The sequence below is a fragment of the Lipophrys pholis genome, assembly GCF_963383615.2.
Source record: "Lipophrys pholis genome assembly, chromosome: 8".
NCBI classification, from domain to species: Eukaryota; Metazoa; Chordata; class Actinopteri; order Blenniiformes; family Blenniidae; genus Lipophrys; species Lipophrys pholis.
This window is the reverse complement of record NC_137630.1, coordinates 27,107,361-27,126,212: the sequence shown is the minus strand read 5'-3', so window position 1 is coordinate 27,126,212 and position 18,852 is coordinate 27,107,361. Positions and strand designations below refer to the sequence as shown.

General features: G+C 44.9%; 2 protein-coding genes across 3 annotated transcripts; both read right to left on the bottom strand.

Moving 5' to 3' along the window:
• Positions 1 to 73: 73 nt before the first annotated feature.
• arhgef3l (Rho guanine nucleotide exchange factor (GEF) 3, like) lies at positions 74 to 5,354 on the bottom strand. The gene is made up of 13 exons (XM_080470063.1): positions 5,078 to 5,354; positions 4,820 to 4,868; positions 4,673 to 4,723; positions 4,137 to 4,193; positions 3,926 to 4,033; positions 3,679 to 3,837; positions 3,337 to 3,399; positions 3,145 to 3,241; positions 2,729 to 2,805; positions 2,305 to 2,562; positions 1,542 to 1,712; positions 1,210 to 1,402; positions 74 to 598 (listed from the first exon to the last, which is right to left on the bottom strand). Exons 1-13 carry the CDS (start codon positions 5,110 to 5,112, stop codon positions 351 to 353), a joined length of 1,566 nt encoding a protein of 521 aa, XP_080326189.1. The 5' UTR covers positions 5,113 to 5,354; the 3' UTR covers positions 74 to 350.
• Positions 5,355 to 5,628: 274 nt separating this feature from the next.
• On the bottom strand, positions 5,629 to 18,626 carry uba1 (ubiquitin-like modifier activating enzyme 1). Of its 2 annotated transcripts, XM_080470058.1 has the most exons (27): positions 18,407 to 18,592; positions 16,775 to 16,866; positions 15,338 to 15,454; positions 15,204 to 15,262; positions 14,935 to 15,103; positions 13,079 to 13,213; positions 12,884 to 12,990; positions 12,708 to 12,798; positions 12,462 to 12,594; positions 12,279 to 12,376; positions 12,046 to 12,192; positions 11,695 to 11,871; positions 11,448 to 11,555; positions 11,267 to 11,347; positions 10,656 to 10,808; positions 9,963 to 10,128; positions 9,690 to 9,886; positions 9,262 to 9,326; positions 8,910 to 9,105; positions 8,750 to 8,824; positions 8,486 to 8,675; positions 8,270 to 8,355; positions 7,749 to 7,841; positions 7,276 to 7,467; positions 6,870 to 6,971; positions 6,691 to 6,791; positions 5,629 to 6,600 (listed from the first exon to the last, which is right to left on the bottom strand). In XM_080470058.1, the coding sequence occupies exons 3-27, from the start codon at positions 15,452 to 15,454 to the stop codon at positions 6,465 to 6,467; spliced, it is 3,174 nt and encodes a 1,057-aa protein (XP_080326184.1). In that variant the 5' UTR covers positions 16,775 to 16,866; positions 18,407 to 18,592; the 3' UTR covers positions 5,629 to 6,464. The 2 variants fall into 2 exon arrangements, with proteins under 2 accessions (XP_080326184.1, XP_080326183.1); XM_080470057.1 differs by lacking the exon at positions 16,775 to 16,866 and having other exon boundaries at positions 18,407 to 18,626.
• Positions 18,627 to 18,852: the final 226 nt, after the last annotated feature.

Sequence of the window (18,852 nt, the reverse complement as noted above, 5' to 3'; positions counted from 1 at the left end):
AATCTTTTCTCTGTAGATCTCTTTGGCTATACTTAGACTTGTGTTTGTGTACTTTGGCATGAGCACCTCAACAATCTTTCAAGTGTCAGTTTATTAAAATACAACAAGAACATTTTTCCACAATAAATTCACATTCAGCAAAACCACTTCCATTTTTGAAGGAACATATCAGCGCCATCACAAAAAGAAAATAGAAAATAAAACAACAACAAAAAATACAGCGGGACATTCTTTTGCATGAGTCTGGGCACAATCATCTATAACAGACAGTCTCGTTTTATTGCCCCGGTGTCAATGTACACCACTGTGGAGACTCCCCGGGATGCCAGAGGATCAGCGTGACTGACAAGTCAGCGGCTGGTGTGGTCGGCCATCTCTGTGTCCGAGCTGAGGCTGAGCTCGGCTATGTGATACAGGGCGGGATCCGTGTGAGGAGAGAGCAGCGACCTGCTGGCGTGAGAAGTCCTGTCTCTGGACTGGACGATTGCCTGGCGCAGGCAGGTGATCCACTGCTGCTTGCTGAAGGAGTCATTGGCCTGCAGGCTGTAAGGGTGAGCTTTGGAGCGCCCCCTGCTGCTCACCCTGAAGCAGTTCTTCACTGCGGGAGGCAAAGAGGGGTGGGGAGGAGAGGAAATTGAGTGGTTTTTAAAAATAAGGCAGAGGTGTCAAACATATTTTAGTTCAGGAGGCCACATGCAGCCTAATTTAATTTTGAGTGGGCCAGACCTGTAAAATAGATAAACTGAAAAGGTTTTCTTTATTGTGGCCGAGAGTAGACGAGACGATAGCGTCCATATCTTCACAAGATCAAACAAATAGCACTGAAAATGAGAACAATTTCAATACAAAACCAATTTAAATTAAACCTTCTGGTGCAAAATACAGTGAAATGTCAAAAAAATGTATCTTAAAGCTGTTTTTACAAACTCATGGTGACAGCATGGCTTTAAGGCCAATACCAGTTTGCATTTTGCAGTGAGGTCACTACGTTTCATGGCAGCATCACTGATATCTCAGCTCAGGTCTTGTGTCCACAACATCATTTTTTTTAATATTCCCCCACATTTTAAGTGTCCTTCCTTTTTCTTCTATAAAATGAGGTTTTATTTCCAGGTGAGTCCAGTGGAGTTTCTAGCCTTTCCTTTAGTTTTCTCCCACAGTCCAGACGTGTGTGTGACAAAGTTGGCCTGTAGGAGCATAAAATATCACCTTTATCATTTCCTCCAGTGAAAGCTCCTCTGAAGCTGCCCCCTCCTGCGGCCTCGCCGTCTGGGATCTCCTCCAGATTAATCAGCGCGTTGGGCAGAGGTTGCCTGTACACTTGAAACACCTGAGCGCCCTCTCTATCCTCACCGGGTCTGGTCAACACCAAAGCCAGCTCAAACAGGAACACATGCAGCCGCTGACCGGGAAGAAATGTTCAAACACGGAGTTACAAGATGCTCACATTCATTCACACATCTGGTTTGTAATCTCCCTCAGGAAGGCCCGGGGTGATCAGACGCTATGGTTGTGTTTAAAGAGGCACTGCAGAGAGCTACCTGGCCCTTATTGTTCTTGAGCTCTCCGTGGCAGTAGAGGAAGCGGGACTGCGTGATCTCCGGCAGCCTTTGGCTCTCTTCGAGGTAGACGAGGCCTCGCCGGTAAAACTGACACTCAGCCTCTCCGGTCTTCTTGTTGACTTCCGCCACAATGCTTTGGATCAGCTCCAGCTGAGGAGAACAAAGTACCACACCGCCATGCATTATGTTTTGTTTTTTTGTTTTGTTTTGTCCCAACGCCCAACAACTGACACAAAAAGTCTTCACTTCATGCATATATTTAGAGATTAATGTATGAAGTCGGAGTAATAGAATTCGATGTTTTAAGTGGCGGCATCCTGTTTGTGTTATTAAGAATACCATTGTGAGACGCAGTCAGGAGCCCAAGTACCAACACACGCTTATTTCCTGTGTCATGATTACAGGCTGCAAACATAGCAAATAGGTTCTTATCATTTTCAAACTGATGACAGTTCTTAAGATTACTGTTATTATAGATAATGGTTTTTCACATCTTGCTCTTTCTGCCGCTGAGAGGCATCCTCGTATAAGTTAGTGTGTAATTCCCTCACTGGCAGAGTGACAGATACCATCATTGGAAATAATGAGACCGGGTGCAACCATAGAGTAACACTGCAAAACCCCAAATAGCTCGGCTGTGGAAATATTTAATCATCTTACAGAAAATAAACTTGTTAGAAGCTGAGTGAAGAGTGAGTCACAGTGAGCTGCGTATGCACATGAATACAGGACACCAACTCACAGCCTCGGGTAACGTGTCCTCGTCCGGGTGCTCCGGCGGCGTGCACTTCTGTATCTCTTTCAACAACAGAGGGTATTTGACCAGCCGGCTCCGAGGGAGATCCAGAAAGTTCCACAAGTCCAATTTCCTGCTGAAGGAAGACTCCTGACACAGGCGCAGGAAGTGCTCCACTCTCTTCTCTTGCTTTTTCTGGTCCAGCAAAGCCTTGGCCCCGACTTGATTACAGCAGTACGTGACATAGGCGTCCAGACAAGGGAACTACCCAGAGAAGGATGGGGGGAGAAGGACGGGGGGGACAAGAAGAGGGAAGGAAAGTGATGTTGGGTAAGGACGGGTGAGGCAGAGATGTACACACAGGGTGAACTTTGTGACTTTCGAGAGGAAGTGGAGAGAGTGACGGAAGCGTTTCCTCTAAGATGCTCACCCAGTTCATGAGAGTGGGGCCCACCTCTCCCACCGTCTTCTCTGAGCCCCTGAGACGCTCCAGACGACTCAGGAGATCTGGGATAGAAGAAGAAGAGAAGAAAACCAGGATAGTTAAAAAAAAAAAAAAAAAAAAAAAAGTGGCTGCTTATAGATCAACAACCGATCATGACTGCAATAATAATGAATCTATATCAGCCAATCTTACTGCAAATACACCAGAAATGTTTATTTTGTTTCATGCAGACTAGTTCACTATATTTATTGTGAAAATTAAAATTGGATCAAATCTAGAAAACTGCAGCTTTTGTTACTATGATGCGTCCTTTTCAGCATCACCTGATGCAGGGGTGTACAACAATGAATATCGTTCACTCAAACAGTTTTTACGAGACATTAGAAGAAAAGAGGATTCACCTTGATGAAGGGGAATGAGTGAGTCCAGAGTACCGAATATCTGTCCGAGCTCGTTCTCCGTCATTATTTCCAACTTCAGCATGGGCTCATAGTACACCTGACGGCACACACCAGGGCGAGAACCAAACGGAGTGTTAAGCATAAAGATGCTGGTGTTTGCCTCACTGAAATGGATATGAACAATCCGCGTACCTTTTTGACCAAACTGAGGTCATCTATCAGTTGCCTCTCCCCCTGAGTCAGCTCATAGATCACCTGTGAGAGAGTCCAAACGATTAGATGCAGCGTGCCACTGGGAACAACGCGGTGTGAGAGCTCACAGCTGATTGTTCAATAAAGGAAGTTGAGTCGGCTGCCAGCGCACATCCTCTTTCAACGCAGCTTCAGAGCAATGAAGAGATGTGTGTCACTCCGCCTACACTGCAACCACTGACCCACATACGCGTCCCACTAGAAACACATCTTAATGCACTAATGACAGCTGCAAACAGTTTGCATTAATGAAAGAGCTGAAAAATGCGCCGTCTGCCACACCTCTTGGCGTTTTATTTCCTTGGCGGTGAGGTCGTGACTCTCCACCGTGTCGCTCCAGCACTGGCTGTTTCGCCGGCGTGGATACGACGAGGCCTTTGTGCGAGGGCGCAGGGGAGAGGAGGGCAAAGGCCGGGCCTCTGTGCGAAAGCTGATGGAGCGCTGTGAAAAGAGTGAAGCAGGTGACCATCTGCACGTAAAACCCATCAGCCGGTCGTTCTGCCGGACGGCAGAAAATGTGAATTGTTACCGAAATACTCTGCGAGATGCGTTTGAAGGCCGGGGTCTTCACCGGGGTGATGACTCCCGTCAGGCTGTTGGACTTCACCACGGGTTTCACTCTTTTATTGCTGGGCTCCTGAATTGACGTCACAGAATCAAACTCATCAAGGGCTGGAGAGTTGACCGATTATCACCGACTTAACATTCGAGGGATTTAAAACATGTGAGGACCTCCTCACCTCCGAGTCGTTCATGTGGTCCGACATCATTTCACCCTCCACCTCTTCTTTGTCATCCTGCCCGATAGAATAAAACAATGAGTAAACTGAAAACAGGCTGAGGGAGGGGGAGTGAGCAGAGCGACGTCGAGAGGAGTGCCATGTTGCATGGTGCAGTGCACTCATTTCCTGCGCTCGTCTTTCGAAGAGGAAGAGGGTTAAAACTGTGCTCTGTAGTAAAATACAAGATGTCTACGTGTTTTTTGCCCCACCAACCACAGCAGCTGTATAACCCGTGTACCGACTCCGAAAGAAAGTCAAATTACCTGTGATGTCTTCTTGCAAAAGGACGATTGTGTAAAATCTCAATGTTATATATGTAAAAATCACAATAGTGAATAATAAGATATGATGTGGAATTATTGTAGAAGTGTACAAAGTTCGAGAGGTTCCACATCTGGCCTCGATGTGCACATCTCTCAGCATTGTGGTCACAGAGGTAAGGTTGACTAACTTCCGCCAGTTACAGAGAAAAACACATCGCACACATTACTCACCTCTAATATTCTGGTCACTGCCTCAGTGGTTGAATCTTGTTTTCTCTTCTTCTAAAAGGCACAAAATATTTGCGACAGTCAGATTCTTGAAAACAGGCGGACGGCGGCGTCGCCGAAGCAGATAAAACTGTGGATGGGGCGGCTTACCCCGGCATGATCACAGATGATGGAGTGAGTCTCACCTGACCCAGAAAACCTACGAGTCAAACGTCCCAAAACTTAATTCAAATCGGAAAGAAGCTCTTGGATCTTTAGATTCCCATCACCGTTTAAAGCAAAACCATCATTTGTTGTGCATTAAAAAGTATTGAATTATTACTCATCAGTCATTTCCCTTAATTTGTCTGTTTTACTTCTTTACTATAATACACACCACCTTCCTGTGTTAAATGAAGAGAATCATACCAGGAAGTTCTCGGCTCACTAGTCTCCACTTCCATGTCCTCCTCTTCCTCAGTGCATCTTCACAGAATTCAGAGTCTCCAGAAGTAAATATAACCAAAAAATTAATTAATCCGAGTGTTTGTCGGAGTCCGTTCTCTCTCCGTGCTGTGCCGTGTTTGCTGCGAGCTTGCCTAGTTTGGTTAGTCCTTCCTCCTCACTTTCTTCCTCATCTCAGCGCAGACCACATCCTTTCGAGTTTCACACTCTGTGTATCCGCCGTCAGAGAGGAGTGCTCAGAATCGAATGGCAAACCCTTCGCAGCAACTTGTGTAGTGAATCGACGGCAATATTAAACTCAAAGTGCTGGACGACTCGCCGGCTGAACCGCTTCAAGAGGAAGTGAATGTGAAAACTACTGAAGTAGCTTTTTATTTATTTTTTAGGTAAAATTTTTTTTTTTTTATTCTGCGCAAAGTTCTAAACTGTCATCAGTTTAGTTTGCATTTCCAAAATTTTCCAGACCAAAAAAACCCACAAATATGTAAAATACAAAAAGAAACAAGACAAGCGGAGGTATTTCTTACGTTTATTCACTAATCACACTAAGTGCTCCCATTTCAAGATACATCTCATTTTCCTGCTCTTAAACTGTAATGTCGTTTGGAGTTAAAATAGAACGACGGTTCATGATCTACCAGGTGTGTGCCAAAACGAGTCCGACCACCCGCCCCGAAATAAAATAGAAAATAATAAACACATGAAATATAAAGAGAAAAATGAGAAAACCGATGTCATGTGCAAGAGCCACTCCAAACCACAGAGTGCTGGGACGAGGGTGAAGGAACAATCTGCTGACACGAGACGGGACTTTTATTGAATGAGGTGCATCTTAAAAAGAAATGTAATGTGTGCCGGGTCGTTGGGACGGGGCCGGAGAAGGGAGCGAGTAGAGCGGAGACAGTGGGCTGGACGTAAAGACCCCTCTTGTACTGCTTAAGGCGAGTAAAGATGTCAGGTTGACTTAGAGGGAAACTGGTTGGGTTATCGAGTACCAAGAGACCACTAAGGCTTATTTAAGAGAGATGAGAGATTCTACTACTGAGGGGAGAAACCAGGCTGTCCAGTCTACATGCTCCCCCTCTGCAGGGTCACCCCGTTCCCAAACCCGAGCACCGACTGGATCCCGAACACGTATAGGTATCCGCAAGTCAGTTTACTGGGACTATGTACACTCAGGCAAAGGGTTACACAAACCACAGGCCTAAAAAAAACTGATTGATCCAATACAACTGACATGGATCAACTTGCCCGCCCACCCACCACCCAACCCCCTCTTAAAACAACCCCCCCCCCCCAAATCTCCCCCTAACAAGTTCCACTTCTCCTGCGGGTGGGCTCGGTGTGGAGCTCAGCGGATGGTGTATCTGACATAGGGCACTTCCACGTCCTCATCAGAAAGGTCGTTACAGCATAGCTCAAAGACCAGGGCCTTCACGTGTTTGCCCAGCTTCTTTTTGGACACCTTGGTCACAATCTCAGTCATTCTGCAGGAAACAGAAAAAAACAAGTGAGCTCATGAAGCAAACGAAGCGTGCCAAAGGTGAGAGAAGCAGGTGTGTGATTAAAGCACTCACGGTAGGTCCAGCCTCTCCTTCAGTTTGGCAGCGGGCATGAAAAACGAATACAGCATGGACACGCCCTGAGAAAGCATGGTGATCTCCAACTTGTGTTCATTCTGCAAAGAGAAGATTCATTTAACATCGGAGATGGAAGGATGAGTTGAAGGAGGAGGATGGAGGGAAGCTGAACGCACTTTAAAGTAGTCCAGGAACTGCCGGAGTGTCATCTCCTCCCCGCTGGGCTGCTGGCCGGTGACCTCAAAGCGATCCCACAGTGACCATTCGATTTCATAGTACTGGAAGACACGAAGGCGGCGAGGTCAGCTTGTAGCACAACTTATATATAACATTCAACACCAACCTCGATAAAATCGTTGGCTAGAAATCAATAAGCCATTTCTCCTCAGCCCACACTGACAGCATCAATGTGAGAAGGTGAGTTGAACTCACTTACACCCAGACAGGCTGGTGCATCAGTATTAGCATGGCTGGATCATCATCGGAGCTTCACGACGTTGATTCAAATGTTTCCCGCTTTATTAGCTCATCTGTGCTTTGTTGATCTCAACAGAAATGACAGTCGGTAACACACAGGCTCACCTTGTGTCTCGGAGCAGCGATCGGCTCGGAGAAGCCGAAGAAAGGCAGGGCGAGGTTCATGAAGCCGTTCTTGAACGTCTCCAGCTTTTTGTGTCCTTGGACGATCTTGATGAGCTCCAAACACACCAGGCCCACCACGGCAGCGGTGGTCGTGGCGATGGCAGGAATGATCTTGCCAGCAATCAGTTTGCTCTGGATTGAGTGGTGAAGAAGAAGAAAAGAGAAACGTCCATTAGTTAATTGATGGAGAGCAACACAATGCGTAACAAACTTGTAAATAGTAATGGAGCACTCCACGTCTCATCCTCTCCAATGAAACAAATTCACAGCCAATCGCATCAACGTGTTCACACTTCTGGTTAAAATGAACCCTGGTTCACTTTGTTCTAGTGTGAACGTTTCTTGTACACATGGAATGAAAGCCAGTTCCTCATCAGCTTCATTAGTTAACGGCTGTGAAACGTGCGGCCCACCTTGTGTCTGTCTGTCGGAGGAATGTCGTAGTTCTCTGCTCTCAGGTTGGAGGCGGCCACAATGAAGTCCATGTGGAAGTTGGTGTCGTCATCCTGTTCAGAAAAAATCCCAAAGTTATCACACAAAAGGCTGAAAAGGGAATAAATGGAGACATTTTCTTCTACGTTTGTGTAATTTGATTTCCAACATCGTCATCCAAATCATCACGATGAGAAGTCAAAGACAACAAAGAGAAATGTGTTCTAAAATGGCCTGCACTCATTCCAATCGTCACTTTAAAAGCATCTTATACAAAATAAAATAGAGTTTCTTTCACTTCAAGACCAAATAAACTGCTGCTAAATCACCCAAAAAAAAAAAAAAAAAAAAGAAAAAAAAGAATTTTGTCCTTTGCTCTACAATTTAAATTTTCTACTGCAGTTAAAAACAGGTCAGCTTTGTTTACATTATTATTCAAAGACCATCAAACTGGAGGTCAACAGTAAAATGAACATTCATTGCAAAAGAAGGCCATCAGTACCTTTTCAAAGTCAATGGCGCAGAGTTTGAACTGGGAAGACTCAGATGAAGGTAACAGAGCCTTCAGCTCTTCCAGTCTGGAGTCATCTGTGTGCAGAGACAACAGTGGATCCATCAAATCCACGCAACAGCATTTACAAAGAAAAGATTCACAACTGAATGAATTTCTTCAGATGAACATGACTGGGATAGAGATATAATCTCTTAAATGTCTTACCAAGAGAGGAATTGCTATTCTGCAGATCCTGATCAGAGACGTGGATTTTCACGCCCGAACGGGGAGTAAAAACTGGCACCTTGACTTCCTGCAGGATCTTGACCAGAGCTGTGCGGTCGGTGCTTCCCGGGATGCCGTATGTCTGAGCAAACAGGTTGGCGCCTGCCAATACATAGTCCATATGGAGGTCCTGAAAGTACCAATCACTGTTACAGGACTGCAAAAAGACTGTTCACCGGAAGAACAAAACTAATCAATACTTACGTTGCTGGTGCTGAAATCTAAGGGGTGAGGACACCGTTTTGGGCCAGACCAGAAGGGAGCGCCTGAGCTGGTGAGCTGAAAGACACATTACTCGTTTAAACCATTGGATATGAAATAAAACAACCTGTGATTAGAGAACACTGAGACACTCCTCAAGTACCTGATCTGGAGGAAAGTTGTGCAGGAGCTGGCGGATGTTGTTGCTATATTGGCACTGCCAGTGGTTGCGAGCCCAGGCGACGCAGTCAGCCCAGCTGTGAGGACAATCTGTGACAAGACTCTTATAGACGGCCTCCAGAACCTCGGCAGGCTGAGCGCCGGGAAGCTTCAGGGTACGCTCCATGAATTTAGGATCTCTGTGGGAAAGATGGTTAACTGGTTAAAATGGGTGAAAGGTGTCGGAGGGATTTTGTCCATCAAGTTTAAATGTCCTCTGTGACTTGGGATAATGGCTCCAATTTTGATTTGTCAATCACAACGTTAACTTATGAAGGAGAAGAGCTGCAGCTTACGTGAGATACTGCATGGCGTTCTCTGGTGGCTGTTTGAATAGTCCCTCAAACTCGTCACGGGCCCACTGAACAGAAGAGCACATTGATGGCACATGAGTATCAGAGCCGACCCACATCAGAAGCACAAGGTTGTTTCATGAACGGATGAAAACAAATCACTGAACAGCCACAAAACTTTCAGTCACACTGCAGCACAGAGTTCGCTGTGTGAATTAATAACAGCAGCTGATAATGAAACGGATTACTAATGCACATAAATGACAAGCGCAGATTCTTTTCAAATGTATAATTTGCCCAAATTAATTTTTTGGCATTATCTAGTTAATACATTTTGTCCTTTGATCATTACTTTCATTTGTAATTTTGGGTTTTAACTTTACAAATTCATAAAATTTTGAGTGAAAAACAGAAAGTGTACATCCACTGACCTGCAGCGTGTGCTCGATAGCATTTGGGAAATTCTTGAGAGTACAGATGGGAATGGACTTCTCTGGTGGGTCTTGACTGGAGCTGTAGGACTCTGTGAGGAAGGGGATCACCACCTGGACGTTGCCTTTGGTACCCAAAGTTCCTGATTCAAGTAGGGGTTTACGGTAGTAGACACATCTCCGATCCATGTACATACCTGAAGACGGAGCAAAAGAAAATATGTGAACATGGTACTGACTACATTGTCACGAAATGCGTTTCTGTTGACTCACGTGCATCAACATTGTCCAGTGCATTGGTGACTCCGTCAAGGCTTTCGAAGAAGTCGTCGTCGTAGACTCTCTCGGTGTCGGGGCCCACTCGGTTCTGGTGGCCTGTGATCCTGATGGAGGGGTTCATCTGCTTCACTGCAGCAGCGGCCGTGTCACTTTTCATTTTCTGGTAGAACAACGTGAAGACAATGACGGTTTAAACAGATTTAAAATCGACGAGAAAAACTCCCACAAATGGTATATACAAATTTCAACCAAGTGGCTCAAACTTTCAACAAAAAAACTGCCGTTCCTCAAAGTGAAGTTTCTTTTATAATCACCATGAAATAACACAAACTAACACAGCTGAACTGTAAAAGACAGTTTGACCTTGAGGATTTGTTTTCTTCCTCACATGCTGCTAAATTTAGGTGGTAGGATAAATGAAACAAAGCTCAGTCTTTATTAACTCGTCACAATTAAGATCACATTCATAATCAACTTGCAGTGGTGTTTCATACCGGTGTGTTGACCGACAGTATCAACAGTTGTATGCAAATTAGATCGATGTTCAACTAGACAATGATTGTGCTCAAGAATTACTGTGACATGACAATTAAAAAAGAAAAAGAAAAAAAAGAAGCAGAATATGGAATAAAAACAGAGCCTCATTTCTTTGGGGCTCACGTTTATTAGGCTGAGTGCAGCACTGACCGTAACATCCGAGGGCCTGAAGAGAAACTGTCTGTTGAGATTGGATTTCTCGATGGTGTCCATGTCAGTCACAATGACCTCACCGTCGGCACAAGCCAATCCGATCATGGCAAAGTTTTTCAGCAGCTCGCAGCCGATGGCGCCGGCTCCAACCTGGAAGTGTTGGAGAAGAAAGATATGAAAATTATGTATCTTGAGATGTATAGCAGATAACTTTTATAACAACCTAATAAAATCCAATCAATCTACTAAATGTCAGTTGAGGTTACAGAATTTAATTTGGGTGTAAATTTCTCTCAGTGATCACAAAATACAGTGAGTTTGTACATTAGTACAAAGTAATCGCAAGTGTTATGCACATTATAGGAAGTACAGAGTATAATATACACACACACATCAATCACATCACCCAGTGTGCCAAAGATTTTTTTATCACAGAGAAAGAAAAATAAACAAAACTTTCTTAAAAAGGTCAAGTCATAGCTGGCTTTCTTTTTTATTTTAAGTGGATTTAGAGACAAATATAGAGCAGTACTGGTCTAATTCTCTCAAAGTGTCTTAGCAACAAAGTGCAAGGAGACATTGGAAGTGTCCTCCACTGACTGACTCACCAAGAAGTAACGCTGTTTGCCAAGCAAATCCTGCAGTTTGGTGCCAAACACAGCAATCTGCCCATCATATCGGCTGTTCCTCTGGGAAAAGAGGGAAAACAGAAAACACATTTAACTCCACCGTTTGTGATGTGCATATCATCTTTGGTCGATGTGTTCTTGATCAGCCTTGGCCACCTACAGGAGCACACTCTTCCTCTGTAAGCGCGACTCCTTCCTCTTCAGCCAGGCACTCCAGGGCATCAAAGTACAGCCACTGCATTATAGGCATGAATTTTCCTGTGCACGCCTGAAAGACAAGAGAATGGAGACTTTTTAGAGCAAGTTTATTGAATGATGGGGATGCGTTTCACAACATGCAATAAACAATTCCACAATGTTTAAGAGTTCTACAACTATAGAAAATTCAAGCACAGCTCTCTACCGACCTTCATCACTTCCTGTGCCGCCAGACCACCAATGAAGGCATTAATGGGGGCCAGATCACCAGCGGCAACATATGACAGCTTTTTGATGAGGGCTTCATCCAGCTGCTCCACACTGGCGGCGCCAGTCTGAGCAGAGTTCACCTCCTTGATCAATGTCAGTAGCTCATCACCATCAGCCTGAAAGACAGCTCTGTGAGTCAAATACTGTGCACTGTTTTCACCTCTTGCTACATACATCAGTCTTTCAGAATGATTACACGGAATAGATTAAATTACCACATAGCAGTAAATGTTAACACCTGATGACATAGAGAGACATAATCAAGTTGTCGCACACTCATAATTACGTACCTGGCCCCAAGGCGTAGGAAGTTTGTTATGTTTCTTCTGGAAGGCGTGGATACCCTGGAAGCCCAAGTGCAGCTGTCCTGGACGCTCGAACTTGGCAAAGTCTGTCATCACAAACTCGGGCTCGGCCATGGAGGAGGAGAAGGATTTCTGTACATGTGAAACATGCAAATAGATGAGACTGGGCTCAATTGGCAGCAACACCGTGGTATTTGCCGAGTGAGCCGACCACTTACAAAAGAGATCTTCTTGGGCATCTTAACCTGGGAGACGATTCCTCCCCGAACATAATCGGTGAAGCCAGATGTGTCGCAGATGCTGAAGGTGTATGGACCTGAGCAAAAACAAATCATTTCAGTTATTGAAAGTTACAGCGAGACAAAAATTAATCCTTTGTTATAAAAAGAACGTGATCTTACCAAGAACTTTAATCTCCACTGGCTGGCAGCCATTCAGCTCCGTCATGCCCTGTATCTCGGTGAAGGTGACATAGTCGCCGCTCTCAAACCCGTGACGGGCCTCATCCAGACACGTCACCACACCGGCACCGTCCTGAACCCAACGAGAATAGGAATACAAACTTTTACTATCATCATTCAGCACTGAATTGTTCGAAGAATCGGAGTAGATTCTCAAAATGTGCATGAACTGATGAAGGGACTGGCCTTTGTGATCATGGAAATCATGGCACTCAGCGGCTGCTCTCCATTGGTGTCATACACCACCATCTCCTCGCCAAAGTCGCAAAAGAGCTGGCTACAAAACAACCCAGAATGCAGATACATGTTAGCTGCTGACAGCCAGATCTTGGAGGGGGGTGGCAGTGCACGTCAATTCTTACCCAAACAGACCACGCGTGTCAGCAACAATCAGCTTGATGCCTTTGGTGTGGCAGAAATCTCCCACATGCTGCTGCTCATCCAGAGTAGAGTTGCTGAGCACGACAACCTGAAGTCCAACACACATGAAGGAGATTGCCATGTTGAAGGAAATGCCATTTAAAGATGATGAATAAATACGTTAACGTTAGTATTACCTGGAACTTCGTCAAGTAGTCTTCATTGAGCGCTCCAGTGTAGGCAGTCACAGGAACGTAGTTGTTGAGTTCAGCCAAACGAGACTGACTCACCTCAGCCCGGTTCTTCCCCAGATCCTCCTCTCGGATGTAGAACTGATCACACAGAAAAGCAGAGGTCAGACAAGGTCTCAAAACAACCAAGTCAGAAGCGCCACAGCTTATTGATGTCCAGATGACACCAATTTAAAGATCAGATTATTCTTTACTCAGGCTTCTGGTCACTTAAGAAAACTTCTCCAACTGTCAGCACAAAACGCAATCATTTCTCCCTGACATGACCTGTCTGAAGAGTACTATGTTATTGCACTGTCAGCTGCGATAGACTCAGCCCAATGTGACCGGCTCTAGATAAAGTGGAGAAAATGAGCGTTTCATTTCGTTCTGGTGGAGATTGTTCACTTCATACAAACAAGCAAAATCTGTGTTTCATTAAAACAAGAGAGAGCAAAAGTGGCCAACAGCGCTTTAGCCTGGACTTTTCTCTATATTTCTATGCGTAAAATGCTCAATTCTTGTAACCCGACTGTACTGCTGATCAATAGCATGGCAGAACCAACAACACAGGACAAACATCGGGCAATTTAAACAGTCGGCTGATGTTGACGTCGAGATCTGGCTCTCAAATGGATTTAGGATTGTGACCAAGAGGACATAAACACCACAGACGGCTATTGAAACCCTGACTCGATTGCTTGTTTGCATTGTACAGAGGAATAATTGCATGGGTAAATCTTAAGTGAGTGCTTCTGCTCCCCTGTTCCAAGGCTATTTCAACTTTCAATATTACAGTGTGCTTTTTGACAGTGCTGAGAAGATTGTGTTACCAATGTGTGACACTCTGTAGTGCCAGAATCACCAGAGGTCTTTGGTACCACAAGCCCACAATTCTTTATACGCTTGTTAGTTTTAGCTTTTCATAAATAGCCTGAGGTTTATTGCTATGAGAAACAAATCCATCAATGGGTTAATTTACTGTTGCATCAGTTTGAACTGGTACAAATATTTAGTGGATACCAACAGAAGTCCTATGTTGTTGAGATGAAAACTGCACAATAGCTTAATCCCTGAGGGCGGTTACAGGTGGATTAAATATTACACAGCTTTTATAGAGAAGTATACGTGAGAAAGATTGCCTCCAAACAAATGAACAGAATGTCACAATTCAGGTTTTGCTGAACTGCTTTTGGAGAAATTTGTTCTTTTTTTTTTTTTTTTTAATTAGAGTGGCCAATGCAAATGACAGGTTCAAGGAAATTCCTTAACAGGGACAGCATGTCAGAAGTATACAAAGGATATTTTACTGTGTTTGAATTAGATAGTTTATCAAGGTTCATGATGGCTACTAAAATAGATTTTTGACAGCACAAACTTCAGCCCCAACAGCTGTCAGATAGTTCTAATTAGGAGAATACACTTCTGCACAGTCCCAAATAAAATATCTCTGATGAGACTTCCTAAAAATACTTGAGGGATCTATTCACATATTCATCCGTCTGGTGATGAGAATACATGGTCTATGGCTGACAGACCACTGTAATGGCGTCCTAAAACAGGATTTGGCTGCACGATTATGACCCAGGGAGAGGCCACCCGCTGATAAATCTGGGTCAGCCGACGGGTTAGCGAGAGTGGGGGTGGCTGCAGTACTCATGGGTTGGCAACAATAAAACATAACACACTAGACAAATGACAGTCATAATACACCTTGCAATCAGCACAAAAGATAACAGACGGATCTTGAATAAGTACAAAGTCTAAGTGAGAAATAGGTAGTTTTAATACAGAACTCATAATTAAGGCATCCTTCAACACACCTGAGAAGAAAGGTCTCTCCATTCAGCAACTCCTTGGTCGTGCACTGTGACACTTCGAACTCCTCCCAGGATGACATTCTTGGCAATCTCAACTCCAAGACCTCTCATACCAGAGATGAGCACATTGGAGTTCTGCATGCGTTTCATAGCCTCATGGCCCAACACATAGCTGCAGATGGACAAATACAAATATTGGCCCAACTTGGAAATTTAGAATGACAACAACAAAATAAGAAAATATATAAATTCTCAAACGCGTACAAACTTACAGTTGTCTGGAGTACAGGCCTTCATCAATCTCAGCATCATTGCCATTCTTAGCCATGCCCTGGGGAGATGGTAGGTTATTCACTTTATGTTTCAAAGTATGACATGTATGACAAAGTGGCATGCTTGCACTTACGTTGGCAGGTGTGTGGGACAGATCAGTTCTGACAGAGTTAGAGGAGGAGCAGTTGGATCCCGTCTTCGTCTCTGTTCCTGACAAGCGACGCTTCTTGGACAGCGGCGAGCTGGACATCTGTGTAGAAAATAGTAGTTTGAGGCATTCGGTTATTCATTTCTCCCCGCTGAAGTGATTGCAAAAACACAACATTCAATAAGTACCACATCTAAATCATTAACAACAAAACCAATTCATATTGGCACGAAATTTACAATTATTGCATTAGGGTGAGATCCCAAGTCAAATGCTGCGCAATCCCCTTCATGTTAAGGAGAGAGGATTTTTAGTCTCGAGAGCAGCTGGGCTGGCTGCAGGCCAAACACAAATCTGATAGAAAAGGAACTGTGCCCGAGGAGAGACGTGAATAGCAGCATTATCAGTTCTTTTCATGCTTAGAGACCACAGTGGTTTGTTTATGTCCATCTATTGTTAAAGGACGACCTAAATCATTTCAAGAAAAAAAAAAAGAAAAGAAAAAAAAAAGAGCTGAATCATTAAAAGTTCACTGCGGTAAAGTGGAGCTGGCAGGTGTGGACACAAGGACCACACTGTGCTATTATAATTATATCGAGTACAAAAGGAGGGGAAGGACGATTACTGATATGAACGTATTTTTAATGTAGCATTCTTGCGCAGGGCGAACAAAACTTAAATCTGCCTAAATGTAATCATTCGGAAGATAAAGCCGCAATATCTCGATCACATTCCCAGCTAGCATTTTCAAGTACAATTTCCGCATCGAGTCCAGCGAACTTACGAGCGTCCAAAGTCACTGTGAACACTTCACAAACACGTCCTCGCTCTTCGATGACTTCGGCCAAGCACTCACGATAAGATATATATTTAAAAAAGCTGGAATAAAACTACAGTATTACAGTTACGTGGACGATCGTGGTTCGCCAGAATCGAAAATGAAGGCATCCGGCATGATGCAGCAAAGCCGCCCGACTGTAACTGTAGTTTCCAAATCGTTAGCCGCTAGCAGAACATTTCAAGGCGTTGCACACATCGTGAAGAAACGACTGACAGTCGGCGGCACAGGCGAGCAGATTGGGAGGCTTCTTAATCACTAATCAGCTAAGCGATTTGGCAGGAGGACGGAGTCGAAACATTAATAAGTTAGAGGCTGGAAAACAGCAGCCGGGCCATGAGCGTCTCGGCCTAGGCCCACACTCCCTCCAGTGCGGAACACAACTTTACAAGCTAGCGGCGGAGCTAAAAGGGAGCAATCTGCTTTATTTGACAGACAACCACCAACGCCCTTGTATCGTAACGACCAAATGAAAGGCCACAGTCCAACTTTATCGCTCAACGCGAACATACATATATTTTTTCCCTTTCGGTAATGAGAGAGCAGCAGTCCACTCGTGCTCCATTGATTTCTCCTTTTCTTACCAATAATCCTTCTCGGTCCCTTCCCAATGCGAACCCGCTCCTCTCCCGCAGTGTGTAGACGTCAGTAAGAAGGATGACTGGATATTCGACGACTGGGACGAGGAAAGAAACGCGGTTGGGGGGGGGATTAGGATGTGTCTGCTCTATATTGTCGAGTCACTATGTCGTTGTGCCGTGAGTCTCTTCTATGTAATTGCGTTGCTGGCTTTGCGACTGCAGACGGGAACAAAACCAAAATGGCAGATGGGGCGAAAGGGGCGGGGGAACTGTGACGCAGCGGCTTAAATATTCAACAGGAGCACGAGGCTCGGCCCAGCGCTCCGCTGATTGGCTGACAAACCGAGGCCGAAGCGCCCTGGTCCCGCCCTCGCTGCCAGCAGATGCATGCCATGTATATTACTGTACAATGAACCGCGGGACCTCCAGTAATCCATCCTCACGGTTTTAAAAAAAAGAAGATAAAAACCTCGTCTTTGGACATGTCGGCCACAAGTGCATGAATGCAAACCCGAAACTCGACTTCGGGTTTACACGACTGTGCGTTTCATTTCCTTCTAATATAACAAAATCCGACGGCTTGACGGGGGGGAACAAAAATAACATTATCTTTGTTTCACTGACAGAATAGCGAGAAGTCAATTCGCCGTAGAGCTGCATACATAACACCGACACTAAACGTGTTGAGAGGAATCGATGCAATCCAACTGTTTGGACACGAGATGTTTTGACGCCTATCATTTGTCTTCAGCACGCCGGTGCGATAGTGGCGCAGTGATGAATGGAACAGGTTTTAGGTACGCTACACGCAAGCTAAAGTGATGCTGGGCGTCTGGGCCCTCGATCACATTGAGGTTAGGGGTGAGCATTCCTTGTAGAAGACTATTGGGGGAGGGGGTGCCTGGGAAATGACAAAGGCCCAGGAAAAGAGTGGGCCGCATATTCACGGGTACACATGTCGAAGGGGATCCCCGATATTCTCATGTTCTCACTGCGATTTCATGTTTGACTTAAAAAACAAAAACATTTTCCATCGATAGAAAACGTGTGGCTGTGACTTAACGTCAGCGTAACAGAGTGTCCAACTTGACATGCTGGACAGAGTGTAACCTATATTACGTTACTGTGGTAACGTCTATCGCCGAGCTATCGTGGCGTTTACCTCAAAATACACCAAACAAACGTGTAGACAGAGGCTCCTACGATTCTTAGACGCAAGTTAGCTGGTGTCCGTCTCTTATCGTGATATCTAACGCACGGAGGGACTAGCTTTACAGCAACCGTTATTATTACCCCACCAAACGAGCATTAATCAATAAATGACTTTCGGCAACAAAAAAAAATAAAAAACTAAAAAAAACGTGCAAATTGTAATTGCACAGAGACTTGACAGTGCCTTGTTGGTAGCCACGGTTAGCCGAGCGGAGAGCCAGAATTATTCGGCTATCCGACGGCGACCAGGGTTTAAGACGAGCGATAACGCAAATCAAACGACTGCGTAGTTGTTAGCCTGTGCGTGGCTAGCTCTGGAGCTATCTAGCCACCCAACGACTTTTTCCTTCTTATGTTAGCCAACTAGCTAACATTAGCCAACTAGCTGGGGCTAAGAGCTTACACAAGTGTTGGGGAACTTACCACATCCGATATTACTCGGCCTGATCTGCAGTGTTAAAAAGCGGCTTCTGTGGGAGCAAGAAACCCGACAAACAACGTGACAAGATAAGAGTGCCGCTGGCTGCGAGCTGAGCAGTGTGTCGGGGTGGCGGGCTCGGTGTGAGTTTTTCCGCTGGACTGCTGCCTGCCCGGCTGTTCCCGAACCGTTTCCCCTCACTCTATTTCAGTTGAAAGCAAAGCAAAGCAGCAACATGTGCACGTTACAGGCACGACCACTGCTCTGACCCGAAGGGGCCGTCGAAATATGAACCAGGCTCTCAAGCCAAACGGCGCTATTAAAGCCAACTGTACCGTTAATAAACCACCACTAAGATATTAAACAATAATTTTTACTCTGGTAAGTGGGTTAAATGCGCGTTAGCAGTTCTGAAGACTAAATCTTATCACCCCCGTGTCCTCATCAGTGT

Excerpts from the sequence above, each read along its gene's own strand:
- arhgef3l (XM_080470063.1), bottom strand. The coding sequence starts at position 5,112 with ATGGAAGTGGAGACTAGTGAGCCGAGAACTTCCTG. Across the intron at positions 4,869-5,077 it reads AGTGAGCCGAGAACTTCCTG|GTTTTCTGGGTCAGGTGAGA; the intron begins GTATGATTCTCT and ends TTTGACTCGTAG. Across the intron at positions 4,194-4,672 it reads CAGTGACCAGAATATTAGAG|GATGACAAAGAAGAGGTGGA; the intron begins GTGAGTAATGTG and ends TCTATCGGGCAG.
- uba1 (XM_080470057.1), bottom strand. The coding sequence starts at position 15,454 with ATGTCCAGCTCGCCGCTGTCCAAGAAGCGTCGCTTGTCAGGAACAGAG. Across the intron at positions 12,991-13,078 it reads ACTACTTGACGAAGTTCCAG|GTTGTCGTGCTCAGCAACTC; the intron begins GTAATACTAACG and ends GTTGGACTTCAG. Across the intron at positions 6,792-6,869 it reads AGTTCCTGGACTACTTTAAA|AATGAACACAAGTTGGAGAT; the intron begins GTGCGTTCAGCT and ends TTCTCTTTGCAG.